The sequence below is a fragment of the Pseudomassariella vexata genome, assembly GCF_002105095.1.
Source record: "Pseudomassariella vexata strain CBS 129021 chromosome Unknown BCR38scaffold_5, whole genome shotgun sequence".
Taxonomy (NCBI): domain Eukaryota; kingdom Fungi; phylum Ascomycota; class Sordariomycetes; order Amphisphaeriales; family Pseudomassariaceae; genus Pseudomassariella; species Pseudomassariella vexata.
The window spans coordinates 2137180-2152314 of record NW_024467960.1 but is presented as its reverse complement, the minus strand read 5'-3'; the positions used below and the strand labels follow the sequence as shown (position 1 = coordinate 2152314).

Below are 15135 nucleotides of genomic sequence, written 5' to 3'. Positions count from 1 at the left end.
AGCAAACTCTGTGACCTTTTCATCCCGGAACGCCCATTTGCCTTGATTTTCAGTTTCTAGGGAAGGCCGACGACTTGAAGGACTCGGCCGAGAAGGTGCTGGCAACGACTGTGGCCTTGACGACGGCATCCCCACTCAAACACCTCCTGCCAAACGGCCATTCCCACGTCGCCAATCGGTTCTATTGGAGTCATGGTGAATTTACTAACTATAAAAGTACTAACTATAAAAGCCTGGGGCTTCGGTTCCCTTATTTAGTTATTTCTTTTTTCGCCGATCTAGCTGAACGATACCGGATTCTTAGAGTTCTAATGATCCCCCAGACTCTCCTAAATCGCGGGTAATCCTTTACGCGGATCACTCTGGATCATTGTCCTTCCTCTGAGCGTCGATGATCCCGCCACGCAACCTGGGACCATCTCTTTTCCTGATCCGATATTGCTTAGTGGGGTGCCTATAGGTCTACTAACGGGCCTGTTGTGTTGGTTAGGCTGTGAGAACCAATGGTTCGTAACATGATAGAGCCAAGGTCGGTAAGTTGCGCAGAACAACGGATGCCAGTTGATAAAAGTCAATTTTACCCTGCTACACTACCGCACGTCAGGCTGTGGCCGGGAGGATTGTTAAGACTGGCTAGCGTACGACTGGTAATTAGCTAATTTCCAGAGCTAAAGCCGTACGGCATCCAGAAATCAAGCCAGTAGTTGAAAACCGCGGTAGTTACCCTAAGCCCCTTAATAATCCAGAGCCAGACAGCGATTCAACATCAAACGCAAGCCGCGAAATCCGTAATTTATCTCCTCGCAGCCGGCATAAGTACTAGAGGAGCGATCAACTAGGGGTTTAAGGCCATAGAGGCCGAGTTGGTGGCAAAAATGCTGCATTAAAGGAGGAATTAGACCGCTTGAACAGAGGCAAGAAAGATAAGACATTGCCCAACACGAACGGCCGCTTCATGAATATAACTGAGGTACTGGCTATCAGAAAGCCAATTCCCTTACTAAGCGTCAAAATCCGTTAGAAACGGTGAGGCAGTGGTACAGTAATTAAGGAGGAGGATATCGAGTCCTCGGATTCTGACGAGTTGGGGCCAAATGTAACGGCCCCTATAAGTACGCGTAGTGTTCGCACAGTAAAGTGGAGGATATACGATGATTGAGCGAGAAAATGGCTACAAAACGGTGTATTCAACTTCAAGTGTCCAACATCAGCCACAGAGTTGTGTGCAGCTGAACTTGTAGTGCTGTCACCATAGCCCACTTAATTGAGTTTACCCAAGGGGTGGTGGGCGATGGTATCCGCCATCGTACGAACCCACGGCGCCTTGCTCCGAATAGTTCAGGTTAATGCGACCTGAGAAGACAACTACTATTCAGATGTGGATGTTCAGATTAGGTAAGAGATTTAATATTACAAGCTGCCTCTAGCTCACGTTACCTGACATATTTATATGGGACTTGCGTATACGCAGATCGCAAGTCGATCCATGGCTGAACTGAAGAGGGTGATGTCTATGATAAAAGTGCAAGGCGAAATGGACCTTATGAGCTGGTATGTGCTACCCCAAGCCGAGGACTTGAGGTCGATTGGCATGTTATACCTTTCACTAGAAACGTTTGACTGACGTGGGCGAATTGAGCTGGCTAAGAACGAGGCCAAGAGGCGTCTGCACGTTTCCCATGAATCACTAGATCTAGGCTAGGAAATGGAATCCCTAATTCCGAAATTGGCTATTTGGACAAAGACCACAAAGATCTTGACTTCAGAGGCTCGAGCTCCTGAGAGACTGTACGTCGACACGCTCACATGCAGCAGGTGCGGGGCACTAGGGCGTTATTTCAATGTAGGGGGCTACGATGTGTGTGTGTGCCGCTAGAGTCAACGGTAGGCCATAGCGTATCGGCCCCCAATTCAGGAACAACCTTCCCAAATTTTCCCCTGAAGAATTGCATCAAACCCAATCGCCAGCCGATTCCCCCCTCTGACCAACGTCTAGATCGCCAAACCATACATCCTCCCGAGCACGACACGAAGTTGCGAATTATGAATAAGTGACATTCAATTTCGGTGTCGCGGTCGACCAGGTTAGCTATCCGCATCCTGTCGCTCTCGTGAATCGTGTTTGCGTCCCAACCACGACACGATAACGGCTCCCATCGCCTCCACCTCGTAACACGCGCCACGCGACTCGCCATGGATCAAGCAGACATACCGGCGCTGCTCTCACGCCTAGCCAGCGACGAGGATGCAGCGCGCAAGATGGCTGTCTTCAAACTGCAGTCTTCCATCAACGACCCCGCGTTTGCCGATGTATTCATCTCTTCGGGCGGCCTGATTATCCTACGACGACTAATTATGAGCACGGGAGGAAACACACTTGCATACTCACTGCAGAGTCTCAGTCGGCTGCTTGAGGTGGACATGGGCTGGGACATCTTCGAGGGGCCAACAGCTGGGGATCTAGTAGAGCGTGTCGTGGAACTCATCGTGACAAATCCTCTGGTCAACATCCTTCGCGGCGCCATGTCCATACTTGTCGCTCTAGTGAGCCATTCCCAGTCCGAGACTCGCAATGGTGCCATGCGAACGCCAGGCACCTTTGGTTTCCGTGCCCTGAAGCCCGCCGTAGCCGTATACCCCCAGTTCTTTGACCTGGTTATACAACAATTGCAATCAGCTGACCATGCTCTCTGCGCCAACGCCCTCATGCTGATTAATGCTCTGATAAGGGATGCTGTGTCCAGCGAAGCGACCGCCAGTGGAACCAATGGCACCAACAGCAATAGCAATGGCAACAAATCGAGCGTCTCGGACGAGTGGCCCAAGTTCATCCGGAGATTACAGGATCTGGGACTCATCAAGGCCGTATACAACCTCATGCAAAGCTCAGCATTGCAAGATCTTGCATATCCCCTGCTGGAGTTCCAATCCCTCACTAAGGTGCTGTTGCGCAAGTGGCGAGAGGTTCGGGTCGACCTTGAGCGGCCAGAGCATCGACGCGCACTCAAGGGACTGCATCTTGCTAGTGCACCCAACCGAGACTACATGAACGGTGTTGCCAAGGTGGAGGAGAACCAAGAACCAGGAAAGAAGGGGAGCAGGCGGCACAATCCCGAGAAATGGCGCAGGTTAGGCTTCGAAACGGAGGGCCCAGCCGGCGAATTTGAAGCAGCAGGCTTTTTGGGCATGATGGACCTGACGGACTACGTGAGGAAGAACGAAGATGGGTTCCAGAAACTGCTCCTAGAACAGTCGACCAAGCCTCTGAGAGAGCGTTGTCCGATTGCAAGGTCTAGCCTGGCCGTGACCCTGATCCTGTACGACCATTTCGACTGCGATAAGACCGGGATAGAAGACCTGAGAGGCTATCAGTTGTCCGATGGAAAGCAGCAAGACAAGCTGTACCATCCTTTGCTCCTACAATGGTCTAGATTGCACACGGCAGGACTTCAATCCTTCTTCCGACTATGGAAAGCAACTGGCGCTGACCAGAGCGATTTCGACAAGGTGGCGGAGCTAGTGCGGATACTGGTAGACCAAGCGGTGGGCACGGCAGGACGATCGAAGGATGTCCTGGAGGTAGAGGATGAACTGCTCGAGTTCGACTGCTCGCGACTACGAGAACTCCAGATGGAGCTGTTGGACTTGTCCTTCGACGACAACTGGGGTCATCATTTAAATCAAGTTCGTGACGATCTGAGGAAGGAATCCCTCTCGTTTGTCAAAGAGCAACGAATTCGGTGTCTGCTACAGGGAGCTTGGTTCTCAAAACCGACACCGTCAAAGGAGAGTCGAAATGAGAGCTACCAGAATCGCCGAGCCGCCCAGGGTACCGTGTGGAGATACGCAAAACTGTCCCATAACCGTCGATGGCTGCACTTCTCCGATTTCGCGTTGCGGACCGGACATGATCCGGGTCTGGAAGTCCTGGATGAGAAGGTAGATCTGAGCAGGATTAGCTCGGTGGTGTCAAACGTGTCGACGACCAACGATGATGCGCGAAGCGAGTCGAACAAGTCCACACTCCGAACGCCCATGATGAACGGGGCCGGGTCTGGGCCGTCGAAGTCGACCACCAAGATCACCATCTTCAGTTTCAGCAACCCAGAGGACGCGAGCAAACCCGGTGGAGACGGCAAAGAACATCCGGTGCTGACTCTGTACCCCCTGAACCACAGTGTGGCATCGGAATGGCTTGACGGTCTGTTAATGCTGCTAGATCAAGCGCCCATTACGGCAGAAACGCAGAAATTGATCTCGTTGGTTGGAGACTACGGTCTGAAGATCAGACTGCTGAACGTCAGAATGGAGGCAGCGTACTCAGGGCCACCACCGGGGGCGGGCGTGGTGCCGAGCAGAGAGGGGCTGGATGCCGAGTACTACTACCAAGTGTGAGCGGGAAGCGTTTGGAATTGTGGCTCGGATGGTTGCGTGATTGTATGTTATTGGTTTACAGTTTGTGTGTGCGCGATATATGATATACCCTGGCCCGGATGGCGGACTTGATGTAGCGTAGTTGATTTTGCGCGTTTTCGCTGCTTGGGGGTTGCGATTCATGACGCGAATACACCCAACGGAATAAAAGCACGCCATTCCTGAGGTAGCTCGGACTGGCCTATAAATATGATATCAAAAAAGCTCTGTACTACTGACTCGTTGCCATTGATAGTCTTGGAATCGTCTATGAAACTCTGGACTTCCACCGCCAATACGTTGTGGCCTGCTGTGGATACCTAAGTTATGACAGCGTTGCGGCCCGCATACTTAAGTACATATCAATACCTCGCAGCGGGGTTCAGCTGGAATTCCCCCACAACTTTACCGGCAGCTGAGATAACGGCTGGCCCCACTCCCACTACCGCGCCAACCAGCAAACACCCCCGCCGATTTTACTAAGCACTTGTCCGTTGAGACGTTCTTTGTCTTTCACCTGGATTGTTCGGTTTGGGTCCCTGATTCTTCCCAGATCTCAGCTTCAGGGAGATCTCTCCAGCATTTCCAGGGTTCAGAGCCAATCTGGTATTGCATTGCTGCAAAACAAGCACAACTCCACCCTGCTGAGGCGAGGATAAATGCCGACAGAGCACCAACTAGGGTACACGGCTACGCCGGCCAGGCAATCCGATGAGGGCGCCTTCGTCAAGGGCCAATGGCTTTGTAAGTCTTCGAATTTTTACCAGCATATATATATATATATATATTTTCTTACACCTACACCTATACCTATACCGATACTACCTTACTCCCGTCCCACCCACGCTCCTGCGTCATCTCCAGAAATCTTACTAACCCCCAATCCCTTCTCCATTATCCAGGCAATTGCCAACCCCGTCTTCCCGCAATCCAGTTCCAAGTGAAACGCGAAACCAACAACAAAGGCCGTTGGTTCTACACGTGCCAAAAGGACCGCACCAGAGGCCGCGCCGGCTCGCCAGAAAAATGCAACTTCTTCCTCTGGGCGGAGGATGCGCGACCCCGCGAGGAGGCAGCCTTGTTTGGTGTAGGCGGCGGTGGCGATAATTTGAAAGTACCGAAGACGCCGAGTAAAAGGCTCAAACAGACGACGCTGAGCGCTAGCGTGACGCCGAGGGCGGAGGGGCCACGCGGTGGGAAGACGCCGATTACGCCGGTCGGGGAGCTACCCGTAGTGATGGCGGGCGCGAGCGGGGGCAGTAGTGCGACGTTGAGGGCGAGTGACGGGAGCCATGCCAGTGCGGCTCCGGGACTGGGCGCGAATGAGTTTGGGGATGATATGTCGGCAGGTGAGGAGGAAGAGCTGTTTCGTATTGTAGATGCCGCATCGTCGCGGGGGAGTGCGCAGCAACAGAAGCCTGCTGCTGTTAGAACTGGGTCGAAGCGAAAGCGGACCGATGAGGATGAGGATGAGTTTGGGGATATGTCGTCGGATGAGGAGAGGCAGCTGGCTGTAATTACCGACAGCTCGAGCCAGCGCCAGGGTCAGAGTTCGCAACAGGGGGCGAAGAAGGATACGTATGCGACGCCGACTGCCGCCCAGAAACATGATGATACCACGGTTTTTGGCTTGCCCACGCCGGCGCTTACGGAGAAGCCAGTCCGTCGGGTCTTGTTTGCGGAACCCCCCGAGGCACAGCAGGTCCATTCAAAGCGGCAGAGGCTTGACGGTGCTGGTCGGTCCACGTCACCGACTTCAACGCCCGTGTCTTCCCAAGAAGAGCGTTCCAACCCCACGACTCCGGGATCGGGAGTGGCAGGACACCTCTACGAAGAAGGCATGAGCGCCGTCGAAGGCGAGAAGCTGTCCGATACTGGGCTGGGCAAATTGAAGGCAGTGCTGAGACGACACGACGCCAAGGCCAATGGGCTTGAGCGGGGCCGGGACGCCGCGAGGCAGGCTCATAAGAACGAGGTGGCGAAAAATGCCAAGTTGCAGGAAAAGATTACCGATTTGGAGAACCAGATTAGGGCTATTGCCGAGGCGAGGAAGAAGATGAAGTCCGGCATGATGAACCTTTGGCATGAGGTTTAGTGCAGGGTATGCGTGCTGCGGTATAGCACGGCTGCGTGGTCAAGGGACAGTGAGATCTCACTACCTGGAGAGAGGAGCCTGCTTTGGGCATACTGCGCAGATGGTTCGATGGTTTAGAATGAGAATACCCAGTTAGTTAGGTGGTAATGAATACCTTAATCAGCGGTCTTTTCACGGCGGTCAGTGACTCACTGAGGCAATACAGGACAGGATATTGAAGGTGTGTGCGAATTTATGGTGGTGCGCTGTGAGGACTGGTCTTATCGCTGGGTCGAAGACAGCTTGGGTCGCTAACATTGGATACAGGGTCGTAAGGGATGAGGACGGCGAGGAGGACGGTAAGGAGAACGAGTTGGTGGTGGTGGGGTTGGAATAGGGGTTAGAAGTGGGACGGATGGAGGTGTGGCAGGAGAAGAAGGGGGGTTGCTTGGGACTCATAGGGGAGAATTGTCGATGACGATGATGAGGGAGAGGAGTGGGAGGTGTGCAACAACGGGGGAGTCTTTTCTGTTCCAGTTGAGCTTGTCCATGTAGAATGTTGATGAAGAGGTGGCGATGCCGGAAGTGGAAGAACTCGTTGGAATTGCCAAAGTCGAGAGACTGCCATTATGCCATGACTCCGACGCAGAGGAAGACGAAGACCAAGAAGAGAAGACGCCAGCGGCGACGGGATTGATTGAAAAACATATTCGAGACTGCGGGCTTGTCCTCGAGTTTGCTTCGTTATGGCAAGACTCTCTTATCAAAGCAGAGTATGCCACGAGAGTGGTAAATGCCGCCTGGACTCGTGCGCATTCAAAGATAGGGGCGTCTTTCACTGTTCGGTGACAGGCGGGCGGTGTCTGGCTGGCTGCCAGCGGCTACGGGAACAATTGGAGTATAACCAATCGGGTCGGTCGGCTCTTCTGCCTGGCTGTTGCTGGGAAGTACGTTTGATGGGAACATGGAGTGGTCCACACAGTTGTTCCTCTGCGCACCGTTTTGGCCGCTGTCGCCTGGTCTCTAAGCTGAACCTTCTCCTGAATCAAGGAAGATGATATAACAAGCACAGCCAATGGGTCCACTGTCTGCTCAGGCCGCCTCGCAGTCACCGTGGTGGTGATATACATGATCTGGACATGCGTCTGCCACCAGGGGAGCGATGGTGGGCTCACCAGCAAGCCAGATGACGTGCTGGACCATGCGGAGGAGCTGATACTAAGCTCTCATCGTAGCCAACGCAAGAACAGCGGCATCGTTGCTATAAGACGTGGTCGATAACTACTGAGTGGAAGAAGCAATGCTCGGTAATTGTCTGAAGCCATTACCGAGATGCATCCTGGGTACGTCTTCACTTCCTATGGGAGGCTATCGAAACCGGGTCAACGCATACATCGACCAGGTTGTTGAGTCCGAGGTCTCTCTTGTTTCCAGTTCTCTCAGTCCAAGTTTCGCTCGCTGGGCTTGACAACCTCGACAAAGTGAAGTATGGTGAGCAGCATCGGTAGCGGATAAGGATGCGCAAGCTACGCCAATGTGAGGAGACAATTTCGTAACGAGGGACAGTCAGGTTTCCACAATGGACTGATGTAAAATAACGGGAGTGGAGACGGCCTGTCCTATAGCCATTTGATTGCACATTGTCAAAAGCCAATATCCTTCTTATACATGCCGCTACTCCCCCCCACCCCTATCCAAGTTCAACGTCCTCCAGATCTGATATAGAAGGAACGGTGCTCCATTAGCTCGTCTTGAACTGCGACTTGACTACTGACAGAAGGGCGAATACTGGGCAAATAAGGGGAGGCGGTCTACCTTACAGCCCACTGTAAACTGAGTAACAGGGTGGCCTTCACCAAATCGAGAGTACAGTGGAACGGGAGCACAATTCAACCCTGATCCCGTACAAAACCAATAGATTCGCTATACAATGTCTGCGTTCTGCTTATGTCCATTATGCCGTATGAAATGCAAATGCAGCAGGGTATCGAACAGCTGTGACAAAACGCCTCCGAACCAAATGCATGTACGCCGGTGTGATCCGCCCTTTGAGCGTGAATCATGAATTCCGTAAGCTCATCCGCAACATTGCCCATTCGTGTGGCGGCATCAATCCTCCCATATCGTTTCCAGATCCAGGTCACCGCGTCTCTCGGCTCCACACACACTCCACCGCTTGCGCTTGTCCTTCGATCCCATGCCTAGCGTCCGGCCTCGCAATGGGACATCCAGGCTGTTCCTGCTTCGGGTTCCCTCGATTGACTCTTCGCTATCCGAACCCTCGGCTGCCGCTCGCAGCTTGGCAATGCGCTCGGCCTCCAGTGCGGCCTCCTCGGCATCTGGGGAGTCGGGAATTGTTTCTAAACTAGAGATACTGGGACTCCGAGACCTGACCGAGGTAGGCGTGGAGGGTATGGACGAAGAATAGTAAGAGGGGAAACTGTACCCATTCGAATTCGTCTCGTATCTGTACGTGGGAGACGTTGCTACAGAAGACGGGGTCGAGGGCGTTGACGATGAGATGCTATACGCAGTAGGGATAGAGTGGCGAAAGGGGGATGACGTGCGCCTGTGATGAATTGTGTTTGCCGCAGTTGGCGAAGCACTGCCTTCGGGGATGCTGTTGGTGTCATTCTCGAAGACGGACGACCGGATGGGTGACACCGGTGGAAAGACCTCATCGGCTGGCTTGCGGCGCTGACGCTGTCGATTCGGTGATCCGATCGGACTGGCAGGACGGAGCAGTGGCAAGGAGAGAACGCGTCCGGTCCCGTCCAAGCCCGGCATGGATCTAGTGCGGGACATGGTGGGAGGGGCTAGACTGGCGGCTGATTTTGATCGCGTGTGGGATCCCGAGAGGGGTGAGGCGTTCCTTGGTCGATATGGCAGCGAGAAGTTGGTCGGAGAGGACCAAGAGGGCGAGCTCGGAGACAGTGGTTCCGTAGACCGTCGGACCGTCGGAGGCTTGCGACTCAAATCCAGATCGCTGGGGTGCTGTAGACGTAGAGTAGGTAGGGGGGGAGAGCGGAATCTTTCCAAACTCTCCGTCTCCGGAACAGGCTCCATCGTGAAGGTCGGTGGTGAGAGAACTAGTGTGAAATAGTTGGCTGCGAGATCTTCATGAGAGAGGCGGCTGTGACGAGGAGGTGAAGACGCGGGTCACAGATTGGGAGGAGAGTATGGCAACCGCGACGAAATGGGGCAAAACAAGCACGGCGGAACAGTTGGGTATTTGGAATGCAGGTTCCAGATTGTCGTGGGAGGCGATGTTTCTGTAGGCTGGCTGCGTGCGACTGTGGTGGGTGGGTGAACGTGTCGAAAGGGCCTAGGCGATCGGGATTCGGAAGTGGCAGGCACAAAATTGAAACTGGTCGGATGGACAAGTCGTCCTAACAATCTAATGGGCCGTCCCACAAAAGAGCGCCCCCAGCGAAATCCCTGGGCACGTTTGGCTGAGGTTTGGAGGTGAAGTCTAGGTGAGGAGGGCCGCGGCGATGGTACGACTGGATCCCGGGTGAGGAATGAGTGCAAACAGTGAGGTCCAAAGTTGCGCAGGCGGACAAAAGATCCAGTTGGTTAGTCCAATCCACCACATAACACGCAAGCGCTACCGACCAGTCTCCATGGGCGATGCGATGGCGCTCACCGCAAGTATATGTGCTCGAGCAGAGATCAAATGACGGCCCCCAGATTGCTGGCTTGGCCTTGGAGGGGACCGATCAATCCAATGTGAAAGGGGCTCTGGACTAGGTGAGGGGTTTGATGTTTTAGTCTCGACCAGCTACCAGGACATAGACATACTTTGGACCCAACCGGTTAATTCACATTTGGCATTAGCATTTCATTAGTAGGCCTGTCAGGAGCCCCCGAAGCCCCCCCAACCTTGCAGTCAGATGCAGATCCACTCCCTGTCCCCCGCCTAGCTATCAGTAGATTGTGCCCTGGACCCTTAACTTTGGGAAAGACTATCAACGCTCAGAGGAATAATAAGCCAACAAAGTGTGGCGTAAACAATACTGGCACGAAGCACCATGTGTTTGGCCCATTCTTTATGAGCAATAATTATTGCCACGAGATGACTCTTTTCTAGCAAAGGCAATAATTCGGAAATACTGAAGTCAAACTCGAGCTGTCCCTCGTCTGTGTCAACACCGAATCCGCTGGTCTGGTTCCGTTGCATGAAGCCAGCATGCCAGAGTTTGAACAGACTCTCATGGCTTCAGCAGGCAATATTGTTTACCTCCAAGAGTACGACCGTGCAAGACCTCAACCACGCAGGAAAGCATATGAATTAATGAATTGTGTAAATGGAATATCATTGCTCTTGGTCAGCTGCCAACTTCGTGCACACGTGCACACACACGAGCACACGACCACAGCGCTCTTGACTCGGTGGTGAACTGGTCGCTGCGCATGCCTGAACCGAGCTGCTTCAGATCAACAACGCCTGGAACATTGATGCACTGGATGGTACGACAAAAGGATGCCCTCGGGGTTGGTGTTGCCACCGTTCTTGGGCTCTGCATGTTTGATACACAGCTTAGCAGTCACGAGCGAGACGCTACCTGAAGATCGGACGATATAGAAGCAAATATAAAAACAATGAAGCGAGGCCGGGGTCTTGGTTTGCTTGGCTCGAACCTCGAAATCCATTGTGATTCGAAGCTGCCTGCCCCTCGCTTCAATCGCCTAGAGCAACAAAGCTCATCCCCGCAAGCACTGGAGCAGGCCAAGCGATCATCAAGCAATGCAGATGCACTCTATTTGGCGGTGCATTGGCGCATCCATTCAGCATAGCGCGGTTCGGCTGCACGTCATCCATTGCGTTCAATCATGTTGCGTGCCAGGCGGGACTTTTACTGTTTTGGTTGCGTTTCCTCGTCACACTTGTCGGAGTATTCTGACACTTTGGCGGAATCAGGAAGTGATTCATCCCTTCTCTCTTCTCAAACTCCTCCCCCACCTACCTCACTTGGTCTCTCGAGGGCCGTTCCAAACGCCGAATTCTCTTGACCGCTTGATCAAGTGAGAGAGCATTGTGCTCGGGGCAGGGTTTTCTCTTTACCGCCGGGAGATCTATTGACACACGAATTGATCCGAGCCGGCAGGGATCTGGGTCGATCAAATGGACGGTATCGGTTTTCTCCATGACCGGACCCATTTGCTGAAACGGGGTCCCTCATATCTCAGGACCATGCGTGGTGAGCGCGGCTATGCGCATAATCTACTTCAATCTCACAATCTCACGTCAAAAGGGGCACAGCGCAGCCGACAATGCCCGCCAAAACCGGTTATCCTCCAAGCAAGGGGTGGTAAAGCATATTAAATCGAGTTCCACCGACTGAGTATATAATGCAATGCGCCAGGTTGCTAGTGCTGCATCTTATGCGGCTCAAGCAAGCGCCAAGGCTGGAAGACCCTGGGTTTTCAAAGCATCACAAACAACAGCGGCAACGAAGTTGCGGTTCTATTTGATGGCAACCTCCTCACCATCAATATTACAACCCGCCAGTCTTACCGCGACGTTCCATGGGAACTCAAGAGCTAACAGAACCATTTGAACGTTATAATAGTGGCTGAGGTCAATGCGAAGCCCACCGTATACGGGGAACGATGAGCATGTGATTATCTATATCGCTCACAACTAGCCCGAGAATCGCAAGATGGACCAACCACCATCACCGTTGAGACCTAACTAGCAAGCAGTATACCTTGGTCCACTTGGTCCCAAACCAAGATACGGAGTAATTGTTCGCTGATGCCTTGAGCGAGTCTGGACTGTCATAGGTATATGTACATATAACGTGGATGTGGGCCATTTAACCAAATCACTGTGTATTCTGAAGTAGTCCTGTCAAAAAATCAATACGTTTCGGTTCATACCTGTCAACTGACAATACACCGAACTGGATCATGCAGTGCTTGTCGAAGTGGTGACACAAATCTATGTGGCTTACTAGTCGACTACGTGGGGTGCCTGTCTCCGCAGATTGCGGTGACATGGCGCGCGAACGAAGTTGCTATTCCAATAAACGTCTCAAGGAGCAACTAAGTCCATCAGATATGACTGTTCAAACAATTTGTGACTAGTCACCTTGCAATGTTGTAGCACAGCAAAGAAAACATGCCAATCGGATCTGTGTTTGGTGTTGTGCTTGTCGAGTGGGTAGTGCAGTTGATTGTTAACCTGGTGTTGCTAGAGTATGCTGGTCATGGCTGTAAATATTCGGGGTTGCTTGAACCGTCAAACCTCATAAATAGCACGCCGAGAAGACTGCTTTGCTTCATCGAACCCAGAAGCGTAGTGCTGAAGGCTTGGAGACGGATAGCTGGGAGAAGCCAGGCGTTCGTGTTGATGACGGTCAGGGGAGCTTGGGTCAGAATACAGCCCTGGCGCCGCTGAGTGAGACTGATGAGCTCATACGATAGTACGAAAAGAATCTCGAGGAATCCGCGCCCCCGGGGGTGTTCGTGAGATGACAGCCGAGATTCTGTCAAAATTCGTTGATGGAAAGTACGGAATGTTATGAAGTCGGTAGATCTCACTTGCCGTCCGTCTGGAGGAGTGCCTTCCCCCAGATTAGCAGCAAAACCTGGTGTAAGAAAATCATTGCGAACGTTGAAAATCGCAAGTCGGTCTTCCTACATTCGAGACGAACCTAAAAGGCTTGGCAAAGCGATTAAAGCTGGAATGTGGGGGCGCTAAGCCACTTTGAGGGTAATCTGATGGCAGCCTCATCTTGCACGACACCTGGAAATTCCAAGGTGTCCTTGGGCCAGTTTTTACTTCAGCTGCAACGGGTGTCTCTGGGCTGTCATCATTAACGATCTGGAGTGCGATCGACGTCGTCGCAACAACTACTACAGCCGAACCCCATCAGGCCCGGCATTTGCATTATCGCGGCGCCAATCTTCGCAAGCTCGACGACTTGATATAATCCTCCTTTTCTGGGGTCTCGATGGCCAGCGGCGCCTCTTCGTGATTCCCCTTGATCCAGATCCATCTGCCCATGTCACCCACGCAAAGCTGAGTTCTAAGACAACCTCGACGACCCATGGCGCGCCCCATGGGGCCAGTTCGTCTGCGGAGGACGAACTATGTGACTCTGTCCATCGGTGCCGCCCTCTGCATCTTCATCATATACTTCCTCACCTCACCCGGCGGCCATTCGCGATCAACCACGAAACACAGCTCCCCTATACCGAAACCGAGCCACAAGGTCCGCCGAGATGTGCAGCGCTTCGATCTCAACAAGGTCACCATCACCAATGATCCGGTCGGCAACAAGGAGAAAATCTTGATTTTGACGCCGATGGCCCGCTTCTACCAGGAGTACTGGGACAACCTGGTGAAGCTTAACTATCCCCACGAACTCATCACGCTCGGCTTCATTCTCCCCAAAAGCAAAGAAGGCAATGCCGCCACAACAGCACTACAAGCACAGATAACAAAAACACAAAAGGGGGCGCGTCCCTTCCGAAAGGTCATCATCGAGCGCCAGGACTTCGAGCCCCCTCTGGCATCCCAGGACGAGTCGGAACGACACAAGCTGGCAAACCAGAAGGACAGACGCGCTGCCATGTCGAAAGCACGGAACTCGTTGTTATTCACTACCCTCGGACCCGACACCTCCTGGGTCCTGTGGCTTGATGCCGACATTGTCGAGACGCCTCCCACCCTGATACAAGATCTCGCATCCCACAATAAGGACCTGATAGTGCCTAATTGCTTTCAGAGATATACCGACGACAGCGGCAAGCTTGCTGAGAGGGCCTATGACTTCAACAGTTGGCAGGACAGCAATACTGCGCAGGAGCTCGCAGCCACGATGGGTCCCGAGGACCTACTCCTTGAGGGCTACGAAGAGCTGCCTACATATCGAACGCTGATGGCATATATGGAGTTAGAAGATATGAACGATGTTCGAGCAGAAGTTCCTCTGGATGGCGTGGGAGGCACGGCATTATTGGTCAAGGCAGATGTCCACCGAGACGGCGCCATGTTCCCACCATTCCCTTTCTACCATCTGATTGAGACTGAGGGCTTCGCGAAGATGGCCCGGAGGCTGGGTTGGCATGCAACAGGTTTGCCAAATTACAAGGTACGCATCAACAATGACATGCGCTCTCTGTCTCATCTCTAACATATCACATAGGTCTATCACTACAACGAGTAGAAGAATCGTCGTGTCAGGATACACCTGGTCCGGTAGTTATGCATTTTTTTTGCCAGCTACCCTTACGAATATTAATTTGTAACGAGGTCGTAATTTCACATTTGGAGATGAGGAGTTGTGTCATCATTAATTTGGACTTTGTTGGTCGTTTCCCGAGAAACAGAATACGGGTGAGCGTTGAAACTGTCGGTTTCAGGGTGAGGGAGATTTGTGTTCCCCCAATGCAAATTGCCACAACAGCATTTACAGGACAGGTTTTCCAGGCAAAAACTTTGGTGGGAGTTACCCTATTGAGCATGAGGTGAGACCTGGGATGTACTCCGGCGTTGTACTATACATCACATTAAGGTATACACGGCTGGGTTTTCTCCCTGGTGGTCTGGACTGCATAGACGGACGTTCTGGAAAGGTCGCAGGGGTATTGCGGCCGTTGTTATCATCGAATAAAAAAGCATTCAAAGACTCGGCCAA

The 15135-nt window shown here is 52.6% G+C and overlaps 4 protein-coding genes across 4 annotated transcripts; 3 read left to right on the top strand and 1 right to left on the bottom strand.

Annotated features, from left to right (window-relative positions):
• Positions 1–1909: 1909 nt before the first annotated feature.
• On the top strand, positions 1910–4626 carry BCR38DRAFT_430161 (ELMO/CED-12 family protein). Its single transcript, XM_040860021.1, has one exon. It carries the CDS (start codon positions 2194–2196, stop codon positions 4393–4395), a length of 2202 nt encoding a protein of 733 aa, XP_040717362.1. The 5' UTR covers positions 1910–2193; the 3' UTR covers positions 4396–4626.
• Positions 4627–4885: 259 nt separating this feature from the next.
• Positions 4886–6736, top strand: BCR38DRAFT_430160 (uncharacterized protein). The gene is made up of 2 exons (XM_040860020.1): positions 4886–5157; positions 5316–6736. Exons 1-2 carry the CDS (start codon positions 5073–5075, stop codon positions 6506–6508), a joined length of 1278 nt encoding a protein of 425 aa, XP_040717361.1. The 5' UTR covers positions 4886–5072; the 3' UTR covers positions 6509–6736.
• A 1860-nt stretch (positions 6737–8596) lies between these two features.
• Positions 8597–9553, bottom strand: BCR38DRAFT_338707 (uncharacterized protein; the record flags this gene model as incomplete). The annotated part of the gene is made up of 1 exon (XM_040855637.1): positions 8597–9553. One exon carries the CDS (start codon positions 9551–9553, stop codon positions 8597–8599), a length of 957 nt encoding a protein of 318 aa, XP_040717360.1.
• Positions 9554–13260: 3707 nt separating this feature from the next.
• Positions 13261–15132, top strand: BCR38DRAFT_366961 (mannan polymerase complexes MNN9 subunit). The gene is made up of 2 exons (XM_040857240.1): positions 13261–14589; positions 14644–15132. Exons 1-2 carry the CDS (start codon positions 13543–13545, stop codon positions 14662–14664), a joined length of 1068 nt encoding a protein of 355 aa, XP_040717359.1. The 5' UTR covers positions 13261–13542; the 3' UTR covers positions 14665–15132.
• Positions 15133–15135: the final 3 nt, after the last annotated feature.